The 10,693-nt window shown below is 60.3% G+C and overlaps 1 protein-coding gene across 1 annotated transcript; it reads left to right on the forward strand.

Annotated features, from left to right (window-relative positions):
* Positions 1-763: 763 nt before the first annotated feature.
* Positions 764-8,696, forward strand: MYL9 (myosin light chain 9). The gene is made up of 5 exons (XM_009283255.2): positions 764-822; positions 6,615-6,818; positions 7,925-8,086; positions 8,309-8,376; positions 8,577-8,696. The coding sequence occupies exons 2-5, from the start codon at positions 6,635-6,637 to the stop codon at positions 8,679-8,681; spliced, it is 519 nt and encodes a 172-aa protein (XP_009281530.1). The 5' UTR covers positions 764-822; positions 6,615-6,634; the 3' UTR covers positions 8,682-8,696.
* The last annotated feature ends 1,997 nt before the right edge of the window (positions 8,697-10,693 follow it).

Genomic DNA, 10,693 nt, shown 5'->3' on the forward strand with positions numbered 1-10,693 from the left:
CGGTGCCGCGGTGGTGGTGGGGGTGGTGGGGTGGGCCCGGGGGGGGGGGGGGATACAGCGGTAGGAGAGGCCCCGGTGCGTCCCTGCCAGGCACCCCTCTGCCCGGGCAGGTGGGGAGAGCCTCTCTCCGCGGCCCGGCAGGGATGTCCCAGCCAGGGGAGGCGAGGATCGGTCTTGAGCAAAGCTCTCGGTAACTGTCCGCAATGACTTGGAGCTGGGACATCCCGGCTTCCCTGGGACGGCAGCGCTGCAAGAGCAGATCCTGCCGCCTTTGGCTTCACCTGCCTCCCGGTTTGAGAGAGCTGTTCCTGTCTGGAGCATCTGCTTTTCCCCCAAGTCTTTTTGCTGATGGCCAGAGCCAAGATCCAGATGCATGCATGATGCTCCAGAGATCTCCCCAGTGACCTGTGAGCAACTTCAGGCAATAAAATGTTGTAAGGCAGAAAAGCTTTATTTAGCTCATTTCCCTCAGTCTTAAACACAGAGGAACGTTGTGTTTTGTTTAGCCTTGCCCATGAAAACTTGAGGTCCTCTTGGCTTCCCTCCCTGCGTGCCCTTTTGGTACAAAAAGTTACGTCTGTGATAAAAGCCAGGGGAGGCTCTAAAACATGGATGTGTAGGAGAAGGCGGCGGCCGAAGCAGCATTCTTTGGAGCAGAACATCCTCAAGTGTCAACAACCACCGCCGCTGACCAAAGATGGTTGGGTTTCTTTAGTCACTTGAATTTTTTTCCTCTCGTCACTGGCAGGCTCTGTGCGGCTGTAGGAGGAGTTTGCGGTCACCTCCCCCTCTGAGGCGCTGCAGCCAGATTCCCCTGCTGAGGTGAGCCCCTTAATTCTCCTGGGAAAATATCAAACCCAGCCCAGGGCATGGTGGCCTGGGGCCATGAAGGCCTTCTGCCCCATGGTCCTGTTTCCCAGCCTCCCCAGGCATCAGAAGGGTGCTCGGTGATGGGTCTTTTGCGTGGTGATGGTGTCTGTGCACGGTCTTCTCATGGTGGCCCCAGAAGTTGTGCTTTGGAAGGGTTTGCATGTGCCACATGGGCACAGTGAGGTCCTTGTCCCCTAAACTTGGTGGGAAGGAGCTAGCCCAGAAACCGTCTGCCGAACTTGCAGCTGAGCCCCACAGCTGTGCGTGGGCCTGCTGGTGCCCCCGGTGTGCGGCGGGAGCTGAGGGAGGGCTGGATGAACTCTCCCTCCCAGGGGTTGCTGCACACTTAGCTCTGGCTCCTTGGTGCTGCCCTGCTCCTTCCCATCCGCACACGAAACCTGCTCGCCGGCTTCAGTGCTGGTGGCTGTGGCTGGTCTGGGGACACAGCCCAGGGCTCGTGTTCTGCTTTCCCCTCGCCTCCAAACTCCCTTTCCCACATCCATCTCTAATAAGGCCAAAAAAGGAGCAGCGTGGCAGCCCACCTCTGTTCCTGCAGTGCCGAGCAGGACGGGGGGGTTCCTTCTGCAGCTCCCGGTGCCTCCGGCCGGCAGTGCAGCTCCCCCGGCACTGGCACCCTTTGGCAGCAGGGCCGGAGCTGAGCAATGCCACATCACAAGGGCATCCCGACCAGGGCTGTGCTGGAGGAAAGGGACGGATTAACAGTGAATTAGGCAGGGAAGACGAGCTGCTCCCTGCTCACTCCTCCAGCATATGACAACCTGGTCCGTGTGTCCCGCTGGCTCCGGAGGCGGCATGTCCGCTTCTGGGCAGTCCTGGTGCTGGGAGAGGTGCCTGGCAGACGGCAAAGCTTTACAGGTGGAAGGATGCCCTGCCTGCAGCACTGCCCTGCAGCGTCCTGTGCCAGTGTGGGATGCTGCAAGGCATCACCCACACTGGCCCTCAGGCTGGACTACACCCCCTGCGGTACTGTAATGTGTCGAGGTGTGGCTGGCCATGTGTTGTGGGGGGCCAGTGCTTGCCCCTTAGTAAACGCAGCTGTGTTGTGGCTCACTGGTACTAGCAACTAGTTTTGGGAAGAGCCATTGGGCAGAGATTTAACCACAGTCCCTCCAAGGAGCCATCGTTCACCCTGCAGGGGTGTCCTCTGGGACAGCCCAGGCTGTTTGAATCGCTCTTTCCCTACCCTGACCAAAAGCATCCAGCAGACGCACATCATGCATCTCACTGCTGGGATCTCGTGGCGGAGAGGAGCTCACTGCAAGCAGGAGATGATGTCCCTCTCCGGCTGTGCTGGAGACTGCAGGGCAGCCCCACACGGTGCTGGAGCCTCATCAGCACTTTTAGAGGTGGCTCCTGCACTTGCATGGCCAGCTTTGGAGGAGCCACCCTTGGGAAACCTTAGCAGCATATCCCGGGTGATCGTAGCTTTTGAATACATGGGAACACCCCAGGGCCTGGGGACAGGCTGCTGCCACCACGAGGGGAGCTGCCCCGTTCCCTCCCTGCCCGGGCACCCCTCCTTCTTGCCAGCCAGACCTGCCACAAGCCTGCTCAGCCCGCTGGCCCAGCAGCAGCTCCCTGCTGTTTTATTTTTCAGCTGGGATAGTGAGCTGGAGCAGCACAGGAGAAGATGTGGGGTAGGGAAGGGTGGAAGTGGGCAGGAGGGAGGAGGACGGGGACGGGACGGGGCCCACCTGCCCTGGCAGCACTGTGACGTCCCTTTGGCTTATCCCACCCTCCCCAGCATGGTCAGGAAGCAGCACCAGGATGGAGTTGCTCGTCTGTTTTTTACCAAAGAGGAAACACATGGCGGTTTATTTTTCTGATGACTGTGGGTCTTTGCTCTTTCTCTTTAAAACTAAACTATTTTCTTTACTAACTTATGAACTTTTTAAGCCAGCCCCATGGCCCCTTGGGTCTGACTCTCAGATGGGGAAGGCATAAGCCCAGTGGTGCAGGAGGCAGGGAGATCATCTTGGCAGGAGTGGTGGCAGAAGGACGAGGGAATAAGGGCAGCCGGTGACAGGGCGTGTGGTGATCAGATCGGTGCATGGCTTTCATGCCAGGCTGGCTGCGGTCTCACCCCAGGGCTAACCTCCTCGGCTCTGCTGCCTGAGATCAGCAGCTCCTGGGCTGGAGCAGTGCTGGGTTGGGGCTTTCAGCAGGGGGTGGCAGGAGCAGGACCAGTCTCTGTGGGTTTCCTTCTTGCCGAGGAGGAAGCCGAAGGTTTAGTGGCTGCAGCAATTGGCTCAGCTGAGTCCACCCCAGCGTGCAGGGCATCATGGCCAGGCATTCCCTGAAATGGTCTGGGCATCGGGTTTTTGGGAATCCCAGAAAGCATGGGCTCGAAGACCAGGGGAGCACGGCCATTGAGACCTCGTGCAGAGCATGGATCACCCCTGTTGAATCAGGCCTCGCTGCAAATCACTTCTGCCTCATGCAAGAGGCGCCTTTCCCCGCACTGACCCAAAGAAGTCTCTTCCCAAGTCCCAGCCAGCCCAAGGAGGTCTGCTAACAGCAGAAATAGAATGATTAGGAGATGACCAGGCTGAGCTGGACCTTGGGACCAAGCATCTTTCCAGGGCATATTTTGGATCAAACAGCAAAACCATGTGCTGTCAAAATCGCACTTAATCCCCCTAAGAACCATCTCTCTGGAGAGGGTGCCAAGCTGTGCTTCTGCTGCTGGTCACAGCCGTGGCAGGGTAAATATTTGTATAATATTAATTCATGTGGTGAGAGCAAAACTCCTGCTTATTTCTCTAGTCTTCTGCTAATAATTCGGGTAATAATTCAGCATGTTTTGAAAGCTGAGCCCAGTGCTGTGGGCCAGTGGCAGAACTTTTATTGCTGGCTCTGGCCCGGCACAGCGAAGTTGTGGTGTTCAGCTGAGCTTCCCCATGCTGCTGCCTGGGGGATGGTTACGGACCAGCAGCACACGCTGGTGTCTGGCAGGGCATGCAGAAAGAGACTGTCCCGTTGCAAAGAGCTTTATGGTGCAGCCGTGCTGGAGGAAGGAGCGGGCAAGAGGTGGGCTGCAGGGGGTGAGATCTCCTGCCCACCCAGCCGTGGGCATGGCTGGGCTCTCCAGTCCTGCTGCTCTCCTCAGCTGGCTGGTGACAAACATCTCTTTCCTGGTGAGCACTGGGAAAGGACCGAGCGTTTTGGGGATGGTGGGGTGATTTGATGACTGCTGTTAGGCGCTGGGTGCTGGCCAGGGCAGCGCAAAGGAGGGGGCTGAGGGCAGTGTGGTTTCCATCCCAGTGCCTGCAGCCACTGGGGCTCACGGGGGACGAGGCGGGGACTGTCTCCTGGGGGACATGGAGCATGTACCCTGCAGATGAAGGGCCCAACTTGGGCTCGGTGGGTGCTGCCAGGCTCTCTGGCATGGTGCACTGGTCCCGCAGTGGGATGGGAGCGGGTGTCGGGGTGGGAGGAGAGTCCCCAGCCCCCTCTGAGCTTGGCTGGGCTCCGCGGTGCTGGGCAGCCCTGCCGGCACTGACACCGTAGCTGGGATTTGGCACTTACTGCGGCCCCCGGGGATGTCCTTCCAGCACAGCCCAGCTAGGGCAGCCTGGGGGCTGCAGCAGGGTGGGGACCAGGCTGGTGGCTGCTCCAGCCCCCACCGCTGCAACTCCTTGAAAGAGGGATAGCAGGAGGGGAGGGAAAGACCTGGAAAGCAGGTACGGTCTGGGGAGGGCTGGCAGGAGCTGTGCGGGTGCAGGAGAAGGCTGTTTGCTTTGCCCTAGTCCGTGCCAGTGCTGGGGTCCCTCTGGGAGGGATGCTCCCCAAGGCCCTGTGGTCCCCCTGGGTGCGTCAGCAATAAGGACCCAGCTGGGAACCGGATCCTGGAGCAGCACGCCCAGGGTGGCCAGACCAGCCAGGCACGGTTGCTGGCACGCAGCTCGCTGGTGTTGTTGCTTTGTGCTGCTTCATGCAACATGATGTGGCTCCTTAACTGCTCTGTGTCCCCTGCCAGAGAAGGCAGGAACCCAGGCAGCCCTCCTGCCCACCATGGCACGGGGCACACAGCAGTATTACTACTTTGCTCTTCCCCCATGGAATTCATTCATAATCCATTAATTTAACATTGCCTCCCCAGCTGCTCCCCATGCCAGGTGCTGACCCAGATGGGGAAACTGAGGCACAGGGCTGTGTGTGAGGGAGAAATGGCTGCAGTAGAAACATGAGGGCTCTGAGCAGCATCTCTCCCTTGGGCTGACCTCACCCCAGACTTTCTCGCAGGGCCGTGCTGAGCTGGCAGCCAACACCGTCCCTCTGCCAGGCTGGTCTTTGCTGGTATCTCGCTGAGTTACACTTGGCAGGATTCAACTGGGAGAGGTCTGAGCATCCTCCTCTCAGGCAACATTGGTGGTCGCTGGGGGTGCCAAGCACCCCATACAGATCCCATTTGGGTCCCCAGCAGCCATGGCGCAGGGTGTCTTAAATACTGGCTGCATCCCTCAGCCTGGCAGCGTGGGGGGATATCACCACACCCCTGCTCGGAGGCTGTGAAGGGGCTTGGGTACCATCTCAGGGTGGGAATGAGCTCTCTGCTCCAGCCCGGCTCTGCTGGGTGCTCGCCAGCACGGGCCGGGAGCAGGACCCCCCCCTTTCAAAGACCAGGTTTTCCTGCCATGGTCCTGCCTCGGTGGTGTTTGGGGTCCACATGGTCCCTTTGTTATTCCCCATGGGACACGCATTGCCCCAGCCATGTCCCCAAAGGTCTGTCCCTCCCACTGCTGCCCCCCTCTTTGCCCCTCCAGGCTGTTCCCTTCTCCTGGCATTCATTACCTGTAACAACAACACCAGTCCTCAGCACCCCGCGGTCCCAGCCTTGCTTGGCTGCTCTCCCCCTGCTCCGCAGGGGCTTTGCAGCCCCCCAGAGGTCCACTAGCCTCTCTCCCCTCCACTTCGGGGCCCTTCCCGTGGGCTCCCGGGGCAGAGCGTGGGGCACACCCGGGCACCATGGCGGGGAGGGAGGCAGCAAGCGGCCTTTGGCCTGGCTGGACCCGGTGGCGGGAGGTGGGATGGATGGAGCGCAGGGTGGAGGGGGAAGGGAGGCGGTGGTATGTGAGGAATGTGCCCGGAGCAGATAACCCCTTCCCGCTGGGTGCTGGGTGCTGCGCGAGCCCACCTCCCGGGGACGTGGCTGGGGGCTGCTTTTGTCCAGCGAAATGGAGGATGCCAGGGAGACCCATCGCCCCGGGAGCTGGGCTGGGGAGAGACCTGCCAGAGGAGGAGGGGAGGCATGGGGGGGGGCATGGCTAAGCTCTGCCCAAAGTGCCAAGGCACCTGTCCCCATGCCCCCCCTGGGACTGATGGCAGTGGGGGGATGCTGGGTGCTGTGCTTGGCATCTCTCCCTGTGCCTGGGATGCAAAGGGGACAGGCAGCAAGCAGGTTTGGGAGTTTGGGGGCCAAGGGTGCAGGCAGGGAGCCCTGCCTGCAGCCCATGGGGACAGCCCTGGGGAAGGGGTGCCAGTGAGCGCTGCCTGCTCTTGTGACTTCCCAGGGGACTCATTAGAGCCCGTCTCGCCTGTCCCCATGTCCGACCCTGCGACCGCCTTATCTCACCTTAGTTGCCAAACTGTGTGACAGCTAGGGAAACTGAGGCACGGGACTGGCAGTGCCAGGAGTTGTGTGTCCCTGCCTCTGCTCTGGCCCCCCAGGGTCTGCCTGTCCCCAGCCCTCCTGACGCTCCTGCCTGCTGCCCTACCCCTAGGTACCACCCCAGCCGCCAAGATGTCCAGCAAACGTGCCAAAGCCAAGACCACCAAGAAGCGCCCCCAGCGTGCCACCTCCAACGTCTTCGCCATGTTTGACCAGTCGCAGATCCAGGAGTTCAAGGAAGCCTTCAACATGATCGACCAGAACCGCGACGGCTTTATTGACAAGGAGGATCTGCACGACATGCTGGCTTCCCTTGGTGAGGAGATCCTTCCCTCGTGCCTCCACATGTCCCTCAGACCCTCTGCCCTCAACGCCTCCTCGGCAAGTGGGGAGAGCTGTTGGGTGACCTAGTGCCTCACACCCAGCATTGAAGACCAGCTTTAGTGGGATGCCATTGAGTCACAGTGCTCCTGCTTTGGGCCAGCCCGATGCTGGCTGCAAAATCTGGGGGGGGATTTCTCTGCTGGCACCAGCTGACCGTAGGTGCCTTTGTGGAGGCACCCAAAGGCAGCAGCTTGGTGTGTTGTTCTTACAGCCATGCTCACTAGAAGGGAAGAGACCCTTGGGGTTGGAGAAGCTCTGCCCTAGGAGCAACCACCAGCTGCAGCCATTGAGTATTTGAGTAGTCTCACCCCAGAATATTGCCTGGGGTCATCCCCTGCGGGACAAAGCCCTCCCATTGCTCTCAGCCTGGGTGACAGAAGAGGCTGGTCCCTGAGCCGGCACGATACCTTGGCCGGTTGAGACTTGCAGGTCTGGCCACGCTCCCCACCCAGAGCCCGTTCTCCTTTGCTGCAGGCCATGGCTCCCACCTCCTGCTCCTTGCGGTACCTCCACGGCGCTTTGGGAGGTCTGTCAATGATTGGCCCGGCAGCCAAACCTGTTCTGGAGGTCCTGCCTGGCTGTGGGAGGGACGTCCCTCCTCCCTGTGAGCCGTAGCTCTGGGAGCAGAGAGGGGCCAGGCGTTGGGGGCACGCGGACCTCAGCAGAAGAGGTTAAACCATCCCTGGTGCATCCATGGTAGGAGCAGTGCTAGGGACATCAGCAGCACGAGGCTTGTGTGGGGACATTGCTGCCCCTCTCCTCGGGTGGTGCTGGGTGTCAGCTGCCAGAGGAATGGGGAAAAGCTGTGGGTTTAGTTCCCGGTAACCCCCAGATGAATTCTTGCACCTCCCTCGAGGCTGAGCCTGGCAGAGCTTGGTTCCAGGTAGCCTCCGGCACAGATTAAAGTATGGGGAGAGAAGCTGAGTGGGGAGCACTGGGCACTGCGGAAAACCCCTTCTCTGGTTGTGGGGTGGCCTTGGGGAGGGATGCTGGGAGGGGAACAGAGCCCTGCACCCACACCCTGTCTGTGTCGGGCAGGGAAGAACCCCACTGACGAGTACCTGGAGGGCATGATGAGCGAGGCGCCGGGGCCCATCAACTTCACCATGTTCCTCACCATGTTCGGGGAGAAGCTGAACGGCACCGACCCGGAGGACGTCATCCGCAATGCCTTCGCCTGCTTCGACGAGGAGGCAGCAGGTACGGGCACCGCCTGCACAGCCCCATGCTGCCTGCCTGGGCGCCTTACCCTCGGGCATGCAAGCAAGACGAGGGCAGGGGCCAAATCCTTGGGGACAGTCCCCAAGCAGCTCCAGAGTGAGAGAGCTGGGCAGGGGTGTCTTCGGGAAAGGTGGGGAAAGTCCTGCTGCTCAGCCCTCCCACAGTGTCCCCTGCTAACGCCACCCCCTGCCATCCCTGCAGGCTTCATTCATGAGGACCAACTGCGTGAGCTGCTGACCACCATGGGAGACAGGTTCACCGACGAGGAGGTGGATGAGATGTACGGCAGCTCTAGAGTGAGAGAGCTGGGCAGGGGTGTCTTCGGGAAAGGTGGGGAAAGTCCTGCTGCTCAGCCCTCCCACAGTGTCCCCTGCTAACGCCACCCCCTGCCATCCCTGCAGGCTTCATTCATGAGGACCAACTGCGTGAGCTGCTGACCACCATGGGAGACAGGTTCACCGACGAGGAGGTGGATGAGATGTACCGGGAGGCGCCCATCGACAAGAAGGGCAACTTCAACTATGTGGAGTTCACCCGCATCCTGAAGCACGGGGCCAAGGACAAGGACGATTAGAGCCCGGGGCCGCTCACCCCCTCTGCCACCTCCTGTGCACACCCCCCGCCCCCCGCCCCCCACCTGCTAACCACCAGGGGAGACAGGTCCACCGACGAGGAGGTGGATGAGATGTGCCGGGAGGCGCCCATCGACAAGAAGGGCAACTTCAACTATGTGGAGTTCACCCGCAAGCGCTCCCATCACTGTGCCGCTGTGTGCCCATCCATCAGCCCCAGACCTCCCCTCCCATCGCCTCTCCCACCCACAGGCTCGCCCCACTGGGACCCCCAGCCTGGCTGTGACCCCACCCAAGCAGCCGTTGACCCCCTCGAAGCCACCATGCCGCTGGTCCCTGGGGCCGGGGTGAGCATCCCAGGTGAGTGCTGGCCTGTGGGGATTTTGGCTGGCTCGAGCCCAGGCAATCCCTATCTTGGGGCCGTAGCACAGAGAGAAAGCATCTCTCCCCTCTTCTCCCGCACTCCCTTCCTTCACAAAAGAAAACCCACATTGTTTCCTCCTTCCTGGCTGTTTTATGGCTTTAGAGCCTGTGATCTGAGGGATTCGGGAAGTCAAAGTGGCGTATAAAACCTGATGGGTGTGATATGGAGATGTTCTCTGTGTGGCTCCCTCGTGGATCGGCGCTGTGCCGTGCCGCGCTGCCCGCCTGCCTGGTGGATTTGGGCACCACATCTCCCCACCTCGCTGCAGTTGCCAGCCAGGGCCCCTTCCAGTGGGGCAGCCTGTTTTCAAAGCCAAATCGCTCCCAACCCACGTAAAATCAGCTTGAGCATCATTTTCCACCTTTGCTGATGGGATGAGGGTCGCTCTGCTCGGGCCCCACATCGGGGTGGGCAGATGGGTGGGCTGAGATACACTTGGCAAGGTGCTGGCCACACTGTCCCCATCAGCTGGTTTGGGGTCCCAGGGGCTCGGCCACCCTTTTGCGTCACCCTGAGCGGGCAGGGGTGGGGGTGAGAGACAGGGAGGGTAAGAAATGGGGAGGGGGGTTGTCCCCTTGGTTTGGTTATTTATCACCACCCTGACAAGGGTGTGGGAGCGCAGGGGGCTCCCGCCTTGCAAAGCTACTGTCGTAAGTGCTCCTTGAAGTCAGCCCATCTCCCTGCCCTGGAAAGATGGGTTTCTTGCATCTCTTTACTTAAAATGGGGGAAAACGTGATAACAAACTCACAGAACCTGGCGAGGGCACAGTGCATGCCAGAGATGCTCCCAGCGCACTGGGAAAGCTCAGACGGGGTTTGCAGGAGCTCCGCGTGCGCATGCTGCTGGGATCAGAGGGGTCCACAGCCCCATCCATGCTCAGAGACCTGCCAGGCCACAGGCGATGCTCTCACCTGAGAGATGACCCATGGTTGAAAAGCTTCTCCTTGGTTCTTGGTGCTTCTATTTCCCAGGCACCACCAACAAAAGGAAAGATGAACTAAATTATCAGGGCCACAGAGATGTGAAAGGCTGAACACATGCTCTCCTGGGGAGCTCCCCAGCGTCATGGCTCATGCTCTGCAGCAACAGCCCCAAACCAGCCCACCTCCGGGCTCGTAGATGCCAAGCTCCTTCCCTAATTCCCTGCTGCACCAGGGAAAAGCCTACAGTTCTCCCACTTCCAGAGCAAAGTCCCAGGCCTGAAGGCTGCTGGAGGGCAGGATGCTTTTTAAAAAGCCCCCTTCACTGGGACGCACACCAAAGTGAACGTCTCACAGACCTCACTTGGGGGCAGATGGGCTGATGCTGGAGATAAACCGAGTGGCGTGGGAAAGGGCCTGCAGCTTCTGCAAGGCCTCTGCCATGCTGTGGGCAAGCTGTCTTCTGGAGGCAGCTGCATCCAGGAGCGATGTTCAGCCCCACTGACCCCAAAGGATCAGCTTGTGTGACCAGCCCAGGTTCTCCCAGTGCCCAGAGTGGGATGGACTTGGTGGCTGGCCACCATCAGCTGCAGGCACTGCTGGCCCCCAGCAGAGAGCTGCCAGAAGCTCCAGCGTGGGGCTTTCAGAAGCGCTGCCTCAAGCAGCTAC

This window comes from Aptenodytes forsteri, unplaced genomic scaffold (assembly GCF_000699145.1).
Source record: "Aptenodytes forsteri isolate BGI_AS27 unplaced genomic scaffold, ASM69914v1 Scaffold38, whole genome shotgun sequence".
NCBI lineage: Eukaryota > Metazoa > Chordata > Aves > Sphenisciformes > Spheniscidae > Aptenodytes > Aptenodytes forsteri.

Excerpts from the sequence above, each read along its gene's own strand:
- MYL9 (XM_009283255.2), top strand. The coding sequence starts at position 6,635 with ATGTCCAGCAAACGTGCCAAAGCCAAGACCACCAAGAAGCGCCCCCAG. Across the intron at positions 8,087-8,308 it reads CTTCGACGAGGAGGCAGCAG|GCTTCATTCATGAGGACCAA; the intron begins GTACGGGCACCG and ends CCATCCCTGCAG. Across the intron at positions 8,377-8,576 it reads ACAGGTTCACCGACGAGGAG|GTGGATGAGATGTACCGGGA; the intron begins GTGGATGAGATG and ends ACCGACGAGGAG.